Below are 13,962 nucleotides of genomic sequence, written 5' to 3' on the forward strand. Positions count from 1 at the left end.
ACAACACAGACAATTGCTCCACATTTGGCATGTGTGCCTTACAAATCAAAAGTAAACCATGGCTGCTTTATAAACCCTGCAAAACATGTGGGTTCATAAAACAATGCCTCAGGGTGAAGATTCTACCAGCGTTTATCAGAGCACCACCCTGGACTGAACCACTTCTGTATGTCCAGCTCCTGGATCTCTACACACAGTAAATATCCGCGGGGTTTGTAGTCCTGTTACTGGCTGGTGCTACAATTGGGTTCTGTAGTGCTCATTATGTGCTTGTGTCTGCATATGAAGAAGAAGAAAAAAACTCAAGGCTAAAGGAGAAACTTTTTATTTGTATTTATTATTTTTGGAAAGTGGGAAAATGCTGAGGTGCTTATTAAAAAGAAAACGGGGGCCATCGTATCCATGGACTGACATGTTTAAGTTTTGCCGTCAATTTTTAGTAGACTCACTACAAACACAAAGAAGGGAAATGGCAAAACACTGTAATAGCACACTTCTAACGGGTGATCGTGTCCCTCCGTACAGGTGAAACTTTATCTGCTGTAAACCAACTGGACTGTCCTACAAGTATGCTTTCTGTTATCGAGTACAAAAAGCTATAGAATATATTTAAAAAATAAAAACAGCAACAATGGGAATACAAATGAAAACATGCAAATCGCTTATTTTAAAGTTATATGCTTTGCAGTTCGTGTGCCTTTGTTTATACTATTGTAAACGAATTATTTTTTGTATTATAACTAAGGAGAAAAAACACTTCCCATTGAATGGGCACAAAACAAGAATTTTTGGATAAGGGCGTCTGCTAAGAAATAAATAATAAATAATTGCAGTGTCTTTCACACAGACCGCTTGATTGAAACTAATTTTGTGCAACGTGGTGATTTGTTAGAATTCAGTAAAAAATATTCTGTTATATTTACCCCACACTTTTTTTTAAAATATGAAATTTAACAAAAAAAAAAACACAACAAAAAACACACATTATTATGTACTGGCTGTAAGGAACAATTATATTAAGGGTAAACCGATCAAAAGGTTATTTTAAGAAAGAAATCTCAAGCTGTAACTTTGCGGTACTGTTATCCGCAATCACATTTTGTTAGGCCTTGTTTATATTATTTTGTTTTCTTTAAACATAAACCTTACAAAGTATATAAAATAAAAAATATATATATATACTTCGATTAGTTAATATTTGACACGCGACTCATTATCAGGCGGTATTAATCCGCTAGTTGTATCAGCACAAGTGTATTACACGGTACACTGTATCGCCTCGAATAACTTCTCTATCATTTTCAGAATGTTTTATTTGACCATTTTTGCTAAAAAAAAAAAAAAAAAAATACGGCTTTAAATGTCATGAATCAAAAACATAACCATAATCCAATTTTCGTCAACTACGGTGCGCAAACAAAAAGCGATTTTACATGCAAATGGTATCATATCTCGGCCTGAGTGGGCTGCCAGCTGCTCGTTCAAACCCCTTCCGCATTTTCCTGCAGCTCTCAGGCTGTGACGTGACGTGCTGACGGCGGACTCGGCGCTGGAGAAGCTGCGGGCTGTTGCCTGTCTGTGTGTGTCAGTACAGCTCGGAGAAGCTCGGCCCCTCCCTCCTTGCCGTCTCAACGACCCGCCCCGCCGAGACAAGCTCCCGATCGAGCCCGACCCGAGACTGGGGGGAACCCGAACGGCCTTGGCAGCGGGAAAAAAAGTAGCCACCGACCTAAGCAAATAACAGGACTTCTGGTAAGCGAGACGCGGTGCGGGAAATCAGCGCGTTTAAAACCGCGAGCCTTCCCGGGACTACCATCAAACACTGTTTCGTTATTATTTTAAAATTTAAAAACGCGATAAAGAATTTTGTCGGTAGGCCAAAGATCGTCGCTAAGATGCAGGCCGCAAGGAGGCCGCAGGTAGGCCTCGGGGAACGAGAAAGGAAGGGAATGGAACCCCAAAATTCATTTCTTAAAAACGACGTCAACATGTCTGCATTTATATACACGAAATGGTTAATACTTATGAGACGTAATTGTCGGTTATTTAAAATCGTTTTAATGTAGAATATGTTGCAAATATAGTTCTGCTAGAAGAAACAAGATGGCGACTGTGGCTTTTTAGCAGAACTGTGAGGAGGAGGAGGATTAAACGCCATCTTGGCTCTTGTAAAGTATCTTTAGTACGCTTTAAAATATATATACAAAAAGGGAACGAAACTACCGAACTTCATACCGTATAGACTAAAGATATAAAGACAAGGGCTCGATATTATGTTTAAGTACAGAAAGTTATGATAACACAGTTGGTTTGGTGTTTTACCAGTCTGAAAAATTAAACGAATACATTGAAATTCTCATTTCCTGGTTTGTTGACATTTTTGTCACAACCCACTCCTGTCATTCAGCGCGTTGTGTGCTGAGAAGTGCCCAGCAGGCGCTTGGTGCCTCCCCTTTTCTACCTTGTGAAACTGCTATCGGTACTCAAGCACAAATGGGAATTTCATTATATAATAGCATACACAACCTCATTGTGCGCTATATAGATAGTAATACAGTTGCCACAACCGCGCGGCGTATAAATCCCACCCGCCCGGTGACAATGATAAAACTTAAATGCTCAAACTATATTTTATTTTGTGACGGTCAGATCATTTATTTCTTAAACAACATGCAAACATATACTTTTCAGATTCATAACCTTAAACCGCAAATGCATGGACTAAAATGAACTCAAACTATCCAACAGTTTCTTATATTGTCGGCGACACCCGCCTAAATGCCCTCATCCATCACCTGTGTGCTGTCTGGCTCGCCCGTTTGCCTTTCCTCGAGAAAATGCACCTCTTCTCCCTCACCCTTTATCAGATTGGATCAGTTATGCATTTTGGAGCTGTGAAGAATATGAAGGCAGGTATGGAGCATGCTAAAAAATAGCAGTTCTGTCTATATAGAACCTAATGTCGATTTCAACTAGTTTGTTTAATGTTAATGCGGTTCCTATTTACTTGCAGTAACACAGCACTGCCCAGACTGTACTGGCTGTGCCATCATTATCTCTGACTCTTCCTGAATGTGTGTGCCCTCTAATGATTATAATGTCACATTACACTGAAGTGCGGTAACTCGTTAACTGCAAGGATCAATTGCGTTCAATTGAATCATACCTTTTATGTCTTTTAGTCAAACTGACAGATGAAGTGTAAAGACCATGGATGGAGATGTAACTGCACTTGAACTGCATCCACAAGAGACCAAGGTGATTTTTGATGCATCAGGTAATGAAACTGCAAAATGGTAATGCATTTTAGCATATAATACATAATCCATTTAGTGAAGTAGGCTAACAGTTGCATTGCTGTCTAGGTTTGTAATTTAAGCACTGAGAAGCTTGTGTCTAGAATTAACTTGGTATGGGTTGTCACTGTATGTTTAATGCACCTTTTACACATGTTTGATTTAAGTATGTGCACACTGAGCTGTGGAATTAGACATGAATATTCATTTGTTTCTTTTAATATACTTTTAGAAAGCGATGCCAACACCACTACTCTCATCAACGGAGATGATATCGTGGTTGAAGTGCAAGAAACTGTCTATGTTTCGGAGGTGGTGTGCTCTGATGTGACAGTCCACAGCTTAGCCCCTGAAGACCTGGACACAGTGGTGATCCAGGATGCCATCGAGGATGTTGTTGCAGAGTATGTGCATGCCGGCCCGCAGGCAGAGGAGTCTGAAACGGTTCTCGTTCCTGAAGGGGTGTTGGACACAGACGTCACCACGGAGGTCTCTTTGGATCCCTGTTCGGTACCAGAAGATGCTCTGTCTCCCCAGGTCATTGCCTCCGCACAGGAGGATCCTCTGGAGACCCAGTCCATGCACTTGACTGAGGTGGGGTGTGTGGAACGTGTTGCGCACGCCGACGGCTCTCAAGCAGACATCCCTGTGGATGAGCTGCAAGTTGACGTTGTTCCTGAAGAGGTTCTGGTGACAAACTGTTCCTCCGAGGCTGTGATCGACGCCAATGGGATTCCAGTGGAGGACCAGGCTAGCTGCGGGGATTTCCTGATGATTTCTTGTAAGCGTTGAGAGCAACAAAGTTTAATGTAATGTGGGTGTAGCAAGTCCTTCATTGTTTACCTTGTGATTTAAAAAAAAAAAAAAATTTATAAGCGTATAGTGCCACCTGGTGGTGGATTGTAATTACCCAATTAAATATAAATGATGTCCCATTAAGACAAATCAGTAGCAATTTCACTTACAATTGAGTGTAGATCTCACTCAGAATGTCAGTGGCAAAACAAAATGATTGATTATTATTGATTGCTTATTTCTTTTATTTTTTCCAGTGGATGAGACAGGTAAAATTGTACACGATGAAAATGGAGAGATGTCCATGGATCCAGGCATGTCGGAAAACGACGACCCCTCGAAAGAAGACAGCGCTGAAGTCATTAAGGTCTACATCTTTAAAGCTGACTCTGGAGAAGATGACCTTGGTAAGGGATGACCCATTACTAATAACCAGTTAAAACATATTACACTTTGAACACGTCTACAAGTTTAATTGTTTTTCGTCTCTTAAGGCGGTACAGTTGATATAGAAGAGAGTGAAAATGATAATGGAGTGGTGGAGCTACTGCATCAGGCAGGCATTGGCTGTGCATCCAGAGAGAAGATGGTTTATATGACAGTTAATGACTCCCAGCAAGAAGACCTCAGTGAGTACCTTACCAGCAGCATTGGGAGTTCATGGGCTAGGATGTAGAATCTGACAGATACAGCCAGAATGCCCTCCCTGTGAGCTCCCAGGACTGGGCTCTGTGAAGACCAGTTCAGTCAGTCCCTGGAATAGAGGGATTACACTCCCTGTAGATTTATTTAGCTAGTCTAGCCTCAGTTTGAATACACTGCTATTTGTTATGCTTGTTTCAAATTATTGCTTATAAATTAGCTGCTTTTCCTATGGAATGTGAGTGTAGTGTTTGAAATTGTGTTTGTTGTTTATCTTTTGAAGTGACCTGTTTTTATTTCTTAAAAGAAATGCAAACAATATAAAAGATTCTAATACTGGCAAAAAAAAAACCTCAAAACAATTATTTAAATATTATATTGATGTTTTTTTCCTTTTAAGAATAAAAATGGGGGCTTCCACCAGCTATAGCAAGCAACAAGCATTTGCTGTGTGTCCTAAGAGTCTGGTCATTATGGATAGTTAATAGAACTGCGTTGAGGTGAGATTTACTGCATAAATGTATTGGCTTTCTTTGTACAGTAATGATGACCTCACTGACTAGTGGATGTCCAGGGCCGGGCAGAGTCGTATTGACTTGGGGGACCTTTTCCATAATGTGTGTGTCGTTCCCTAACTCTGCCACCGGGCCTGTGGATGGCCAGTGCTTAAGTGTGTTGTTTCTCTTTTCTTTTGAAGATGTTGCTGACATTGCTGATGAGGTGTACATGGAGGTGGTTGTCGGAGGGGAGGAGGCGGTGACGCATGAACGGGAATATGACAGTTCAGCTCTCAGCAAAGATTACATGCCTGTAGCATGGGCGGCTGCATACGGTTAGTAGTTACGAGCTCCAGGCTGTGCTTCTTCCTTCCTCCAGGGGTGTGTGGTTTGCAAAACCAAACCGCTGACTTGCACAGCTACAACTTGTCTTTTTCTTGTGATCACCTTTCACCTCACAGGCCAGCATGACCTCTGGACACAGCGGATTGTTTTGTGGTCATTAGGGAGAAGTAGAATGTTTTCTGATGGGAAGTCCTTCTAAAATCAGTGGAGTTCCAGTTCCCACCCTAGGGGACACTATAGTAACACAGCTGAAACTTTACATTGACATGTGTTACATGAGTCCAGGTTTTCAATGCTTTTCCATCGGGGTAACACCTGGTTGGATGAACGATTTAATGCTGTACTGTACCTTGGCCTCTCTCCCACATTTGCTGAAACTTTCTGTTTCAAGAAGATATATGCACAAAGAGAACGCTTAGTCAACTAATAAAATAGTTTGTGTCTAAAATTTAAAAAATAAATTGGCTTAACCAAAAATGTACATCAAAACAGATAAGAACTGGCGCTATATCACAAAAGCGCACTGTGGTGCGTAGGTTAAAAACAGTATCAAAATAAAGTAAATGCAACCCTGCAACTTGCATATCTAAAAAAATACTTTATTGGTTAAAAAAAAAAAAAACACAGACGTGTTTCCGCTTAGCATTGATTCATTAGGATACAAAGTAGACAAAGCAGTGGCAAACTTGTATCCATTTCCATAGCAAGCAAGTTAGCAATCAGTTGGTTCAATTACTGGTTCTCTCTTTTTTCTCGACACACATACCTATATGGTAACAATATCCTGGGAGACAGTCAGCATGGTTTTAGGAAAGGGAGATCGTGTCTAACTAACCTGCTTGACTTTTTGAGGATGCAGCATTGACAGTGGATAATTGCAAAGCATACGACATGGTTTATTTAGATTTCCAGAAAGCTTTTGACAAAGTCCAGCATAAAAGATTAATTCTCAAACTGAACGCAGTAGGGATTCAAGGAAATGCATGCACATGGATTAGGGAGTGGTTAACATGTAGAAAACAGAAAGTACTGATTAGAGGAGAAACCTCAAAATGGAGCGAGGTAACCAGTGGTGTACCACAGGGATCAGTATTAGGTCCTCTGCTATTCCTAATCTACATTAATGATTTAGATTCTGGTATAGTAAGCAAACTTGTTAAATTTGCATACGACACAAAAATAGGAGGAGTGGCAAACACTGTTGCAGCAGCAAAGGTCATTCAAAATGATCTAGACAGCATTCAGAACTGGGCAGACACATGGCAAATGACATTTAATAGAGAAAAGTGTAAAGTATTGCATGCAGGCAATAAAAATGTGCATTATAAATATCATGGGAGATACTGAAATTGAAAAAGGGAACTATGAAAAAGACCTAGGAGTTTATGTTGACTCAGAAATGTCTTCATCTAGACAATGTGGGGAAGCTATAAAAAAGGCCAACAAGATGCTCGGATATATTGTGAGAAGTGTTGAATTTAAATCAAGGGAAGTAATGTTAAAATTTACAATGCATTAGTAAGACCTCACCTAGAATATTGTGTTCAGTTCTGGTCACCTCGATACAAAAAGGATATTGCTGCTCGAGAAAGAGTGCAAAGAAGAGCAACCAGAATTATCCCGGGTTTAAAAGGCATGTTGTATGCAGACAGGCTAAAAGAATTGAATCTATTCAGTTTTGAACAAAGAAGACTACGCGGCGATCTGATTCAAACATTCAAAATCCTAAAAGTTATAGACAATGTCGACCCAGGGGACTTTTTTGACCTGAAAAAAGAAACAAGGACCAGGGGTCACAAATGGAGATTAGATAAAGGGGCATTCAGAACAGAAAATAAGAGGCACTTTTTTACATAGAGAATTGTGAGGGTCTGGAACCAACTCCCCAGTAACGTTGTTGAAGCTGACACCCTGGGATCCTTCAAGAAGCTGCTTGATGAGATTCTGGGATCAATAAGCTACTAATAACCAAACGAGCAAGATGGGCTGAATGGCCTCCTCTCGTATGTAAACTTTCTTATGTTCTTATACAGCTATGCAGAGTTTAATGGTAATATTTCGCTTGCTTCTTCTTCCTGCCTGTACCAGGTCATGATGAAAGTGAGGCTGTTGAGAACAGGCACGGTGCTGCTAGTGCGCTCCTTCACATCGATGATTCTGTGAACACAGAGAAGCTGGGGAAGCAGAAGAGCAAGAAGAGGAAGAGAGTTGACACCAGGCAGTTCCAGACAGGTGAATAGCGTTTCTGCTGCTCCATACACAGCTGCTGCTGCCCCAAAAATATCGGATTGCATTAAACAGCATAACAGACATGAATGTGTGCAAATTGACGAGGGAAAGCCTGAAATAATCATCTGAATCAGTGCTGGTCAAGTTTTAAGTGGTTTCAGATTTCTGATCTTGTATTTAAAAGAAACTCCACCAGGAAGTCTTTGTCAGTGTGTCAATCCCACTTGATAAAAAAAATTACCCAAATCGATCACCTGACCGCATCCCTAGGTACATGTCAGTACTTGTTGTTTTATTTACTACACTCCGATTTTGAAAGATAATGGTTAAAATTGCAACCAGTTAGATGGTTGTGCAAATTTATTCATCCAAATCATTTCTATAATGTGGTGCAGAGAAAACAATGTTTCTAACTGCACTTTACTTTATTCCTCAAAAGTTATGACGTCAAACCATCAACAAATCTACAATGGCAGAAGTAGAGCAGGTAAGCATGGCTTGAAATTGTACATTGAGATATATAGTGTGCCTTTCTTGAAATTGGATGAAGATATAGGAATTTATCTTTATCCAGAATGAAGCAGGACACTTTGTACCGGAGTTGTAACGAGTCACCAAAATTGGGGCTCGAGTCGAGACATTGGGGAGTAAAGACTCGAGTCATTAGTCCTGACCAGTGCTTAATTTGTAAAGAAAGAGGTGCCGGGGTGCAAGCAAGGACAATAATACCGTCCTTAAGAACCGTACATTGAAAATTATAACATGTTTATTTGAAAGAGTATTGTATGTACTAGTGTTAGATGTTCTACATCATATACAAAGTAGTAGTGCATGCAGGAAAATTAATTAAAGGCAACCGCAGGACAAATAATAATAATAATAAAAAAGCCTTTAAACATGTTTTGTTATGGTTTTGAATTTAAAAGGTTTAAAAAACTAACACATTAAAAAGCATTCAGAGGACTTCAGAAGGGCGACATTGATTTAAAAAAATAATAATAATGAAAATAAAAATCTGCACTCCAACACGAACATTGGTTTGACCTACGATCTGCACTATTGTCAGTGATGTGTGTGCAACAGAAACTACTCGTAGATTGCAAAAACGATTAATTAAACTTAGGCTAGGTAGTTGTTATCTTAGTATGTTTTTATTCTCTATTAATTAAATTATATTAATTGAAAAAGACAAGAGAGAACGAGATTATTATTTTTTTTATTGTTTTGGTTTAATATAATATAGCAGGCTAATGTTCCTGTTGAAATAGGCTGTAATATTTTTTTCATTAAAAGTCGTCATTGTTCTTTGTTGAAATGAATGTTCGGCTTTCATATTTTGTTGTGTACTACTCATTTTATCAAACCAAGTAGTGTAAGAAGTTGCTTGTATCGTTCATGACGTTTTTCAAATCAATTAAGCTTATTTGTGTATAAAAAGACAATAGAGTTGCAGTCATTTTGGAGTCCTGATGGCATAACAAAACATAATACTGTACTGAAAAAAGTACAAAAACAAATGAATCTTTTAAACTTTCTCTCCAGCCACATCTTATACTTAATTCACACATACATAAAACTTCAAGTTAAAGTTGTATGTATGTGTGTTAAAGTATAAGACGTGACTGGAAAGAAAGAAAAGAAAAACGTTTCAACCCTTAAAGTCTTTAAGACTTTAAACATAAACCTGTAGTTTCACAGACCCTGATTAGCCTTGGACTACCTAATATTAGTTCAGGTAAACTTCCAAATGTTTGTAATTTTTATTAGTTTGCATTAGCTTAACAAATGTGTAAACAATGTTTTATTCAGAATTGGATTTCAAGAGGAATAGCTACAAAGCACCAACTCCCTGAAGAGAGATGGTTTCCATAAATACATAGATAAAATACATACAACCATACATACATTAAATAAAGAGAATAGTGAGCACCAAATACTTGCCAAAAAGCTTTTCAAGCTTTCACTAGGCAAAATTTTACTTATTAGAAATATTTTAGATGCATTCATTACCTTTATTTGTGTGCTAACAAAACCTGAACAATTAATTAATTCAGATTCTCATTTTAACCGTTGAAAAAAAACTAAAAACCTGCCGGTATAAATTAATGGCAGTTACTGGTGCTATGTTTTGAATGCAGTTTTTTCATATTGTCGCTTTACAGTGCTGGCAGGATGCAGCCTGCTTGTTTCTGTCCCGATGGACTGTATAATTATTAAAAGTGAACTCCACCACCACAGGTACTTATAGTGGACTCTCCATGTTGTTGTTTTGTTTTTTTCGTGTCTGTGACAAAACTTAGAAATCACTATTTTCCTCAGGATGTTCTGTGATCAGTGATCAGAAATCTGTCTTTGCTTCTCGCCTACACATTTTGATTCCGGGGCTCCCTGCTGCTTGTGACGTTACGATCACAGAATGGTGCTATAGGCTAGGAAGGTGTTTTCTATTTCCTTAGCAATATTCTTAACAACCATGGCAGGAACCTGTTTATGTGCAAAATGGCAAGATGACTGCATGTGTTAGAGAGGGGGCTGCATGTATTGAAAATGAAATAAGTTTGTAATTTTTTATTTATTTATTTTTTTTTTTTTGGGGTCTTTTGAGCAGGGAGTCGAGTCACAAAACATTGCAACTTGGTTCCGAGTGGAGTCGAGTCATTGACTCGAGACATTACAACTCTGCTTTGTACATGGATAAGGGCGTCTGCTAAGAAATAAATAATAATACATGCCATACTTCTAATAATTTGTGGAGGAATGCATCTGGATGCTACTTGCTGATCCTTCCAGCTGGAGTAGCTTTATATTTTCACACGTGTAAAGGTTGATAGTCTATATTGAAGACATTTAAAGGGGTAAAAAAAAAAAAACTGCTAACAACAATGTAGCTGTGAGCCCCACAGAGCAGTCACCTACAAATGGTTGCTTGTTTCACATCCCATGCTACAATGTTTAATGGAAAATATGATTCACTTGGAATACATTTTTCCAGCCCAGTACAAACATGGACACCAGAGATTTCTCTGTTCAAAATCTCATGAGTTTGGTAAGGTGGCTTTCAGTTTCACTTTGATCGAATGTTTCTGGGAAATACTTCATTAATCTGATAGTGCTCAAAATAACAAACAGACCATGGCTGTTTATTGGAAGTGACTATTGTGTTTTTTTTTCTTCTCCTGCAGCTATTATTATTGGCCCTTACGGACAGCCGTTGACAGTCTACCCTTGTGTTATTTGTGGAAAGAAATTTAAATCCAGAGGATTTCTTAAGAGGCACATGAAGAACCATCCTGAAATCCTAAACAAGAAAAGATACCAGTGCACAGACTGTGACTTCACGACCAACAAGAAGGTCAGTCTGCATAATCACATGGAGAGTCACAAGCTCACGAGCAAAGTGGAGAAAGCCGTCGAGTGCGACGAGTGTGAGCAGGAGTTTCCACACGCAGGTGCATTGTACACCCACAAGATGGTCCACAGGGAGAAGGCAACCACTAAGATGCATGCGTGCAAATTCTGCGACTACGAAACAGCAGAGCAGGGCTTGCTGAACCGGCACCTCCTGGCCGTGCACAGCAAGAACTTTCCTCACATCTGTGTGGAGTGCGGAAAGGGCTTCCGCCACCCTTCAGAGCTCAAGAAACACATGAGAACACACACTGGAGAGAAACCGTACCAGTGCCTTTACTGCGAATACAAATCTGCTGACTCCTCCAATCTTAAAACACACGTCAAGACTAAGCACAGCAAAGAGATGCCATACAAATGCGAACGCTGCTTCCAGACCTTCGCGGAGGCAGAGGAACTCCTGCATCACACCCTCACTCACGAAGAAGGCAAAACCCACCAGTGTTCGCACTGTGACCACAAGAGCTCCAACTCCAGCGATTTGAAAAGGCACGTCATCTCGGTTCATACCAAGGACTACCCCCACAAGTGCGACGTGTGCTTCAAAGGGTTTCACCGGCCGTCCGAGCTCAAGAAGCACATGACATCACACCGGAACAAGAAGGTGCACCAGTGCCGGCACTGCGACTTTAAGATCTCCGATCCGTTCATCCTCAGCCGCCACATCCTGTCGGTGCACACCAAAGACCAGCCGTTCGCGTGCAAGCGCTGTAAAAGGAGTTTCGGGCAGCGGAACGACCTGAAGAAGCACGTCAAGGTCCACAGAGGCAGGCGGATGTACCAGTGCCAGTACTGTGATTACAGCACGGCTGACGCTTCGGGATTCAAGAGGCACGTCATTTCCATCCACACGAAAGAATATCCCCACCGCTGCGATTACTGCACTAAAGGCTTCCGGAGACCATCTGAGAAGAACCAGCACATCATGAGGCATCATAAAGACATGGTGTCGGCAGAGTGATGGGGCAGGACACCAGTGCTGGGAACCTCTGTCTCATTCTGTTAAATCCTAAGGACATTTCATTTTTTGTTAAATGTTAAATCCTTTATTTGTTCTTCGGTTGTCAATTTTAGATTGTTTGTAATGTCTCGTGTGTGTTACCTGCCTTGTGTTTTTTTTTTTTTTTTTAATTTGAAAAATACAGATTCAAACAATACTTTGAATCCTATGATTGAAACTGATTTTAATTTTTTTTTTGTTTGTTTTAAATATCTTTAGCTGTGTCTTGCATGTCGTACTTCTGTTCTAAGGATTACTTCGTCGGACAGTTGTTTTATCTCTATTAGCTATTAAACTCAACGCAAGCACTTAATTGTCAGCAGGTGAGGCCATTGTATCTCTCAGGGCCCTGCTGTTTCCAGAAGTCTCTGGTTCATACATCATTACCAGAACCCCTTTCCTCTCTACACCACTCTTCGTACTTGGGTGTGATTAACTCTGATTTCTCTTGGTTTAACACATTCACTGTAAGGGACACTGCATTAAAAACAATCCTGTCCTGGGTGAGCATGTTTTTAAGTAGGAAGTGAATATTTATTGGCTTTGTTAAATAGCAATATCAGGGATTGAGGTTTGAAATCTATTGCTTATAGCATTATTATATATTGCTAATTTCCACCTAATGACAGCTTGAACAACCTTATCCAGTTGTTTGGATGGAACACATAGTTTATTTGAGCTGTTCCCTTAAATAAAAGGTTGTCTTTTGTCCTTAAGAATTAAAAATACTATACAATATATATATATATATATATATATATATATATATATATATATATATATATATATATATATATATATATATATATATAAAATCACAGTTACTGCTTCCCCAGGGGACAAAGAGTGTATTTTTAACCTTTATGTTAAAGTAAGTACTCCATATTGTAGTATGCTTTTTCTTTGGCTGTCGTTCATCATGTGACCCATTGTCAGACAGCAAGCAGTAGGGTCTGAAAGATCAATTTAAATGTTTAATGCCACTAGTGCTGCGCTACACAACTTTCTGAGCAGGTCCTGGGTGTTGTTGAATTATTTCAAACGTATTGAAATGTTGTTTTATATTGTAAGTTATTTCAATGTAATACAGGCCCCTCTGTTCCCCAGATTAGGGGGTCTAATGTTATAAACACGTTCATTTAACACAGAAATGTTTTCTTGTTAATAGAAATGCAGTTTATATAGATTTTTATGAAATAAATTTGGCATTTTTGTCAACATAATGGTACACACATCTTTCGTACTCCCTGCTGAAACTTTGTGCTGCTGTCTAAACCTGTCCTGTTATCAGTTCCAAAATTCAGCATAATAATAACCAGCAAGAGGCTTCTTAATGCTTACTCAAGATGGTATTAAGTGATGAAAATTGACACAGTGCTGTACCTTCATTAAATTACATTTTTTAACACATTTAGTATGTTGTTTTTCCTGTGGATATGGGGATAGCTTTGTGAAATTGTTAAAACTGTTTAAATTATAATATAATCGAAACTATTGCTTTGTACAAAAAAAAAAAAACCCTTCAAACGTGCCCACTCTAGATGTATACTTTGTAAAAATAAAAACAAAAACCAGGTGAATCCAGGGCTGTGTATTGTAATGTGTGGACGTGATATAACTTGTAAAAAAAAATTAAATTCATTATTTTTTCTTGATGGGTGTTTGTTTCTCTCAAGCATTGAAGTCTCATTGTATACAGACATCCAGAAGGTTTATCATCTTGTACACTGTATTTAAATATAAGTTAGTG

The 13,962-nt window shown here is 39.1% G+C and overlaps 1 protein-coding gene across 4 annotated transcripts; it reads left to right on the top strand.

The window, feature by feature from the left end:
- Window positions 1-1,052: 1,052 nt before the first annotated feature.
- Window positions 1,053-13,867, top strand: LOC117405892 (zinc finger X-chromosomal protein-like). Of its 4 annotated transcripts, none has more exons than XM_034009376.3 (9): window positions 1,064-1,752; window positions 3,183-3,277; window positions 3,529-4,077; window positions 4,349-4,498; window positions 4,586-4,720; window positions 5,431-5,565; window positions 7,664-7,807; window positions 8,244-8,291; window positions 10,987-13,867. In XM_034009376.3, the coding sequence occupies exons 2-9, from the start codon at window positions 3,211-3,213 to the stop codon at window positions 12,171-12,173; spliced, it is 2,415 nt and encodes an 804-aa protein (XP_033865267.3). In that variant the 5' UTR covers window positions 1,064-1,752; window positions 3,183-3,210; the 3' UTR covers window positions 12,174-13,867. The 4 variants fall into 4 exon arrangements, with proteins under 4 accessions (XP_033865271.3, XP_033865270.3, XP_033865267.3 ...); XM_034009377.3 differs by lacking the exon at window positions 1,064-1,752 and adding an exon at window positions 1,865-2,913; XM_034009380.3 differs by lacking the exon at window positions 4,586-4,720 and having other exon boundaries at window positions 1,053-1,752.
- Window positions 13,868-13,962: the final 95 nt, after the last annotated feature.

Source organism: Acipenser ruthenus, chromosome 8 (assembly GCF_902713425.1).
Source record: "Acipenser ruthenus chromosome 8, fAciRut3.2 maternal haplotype, whole genome shotgun sequence".
NCBI lineage: Eukaryota > Metazoa > Chordata > Actinopteri > Acipenseriformes > Acipenseridae > Acipenser > Acipenser ruthenus.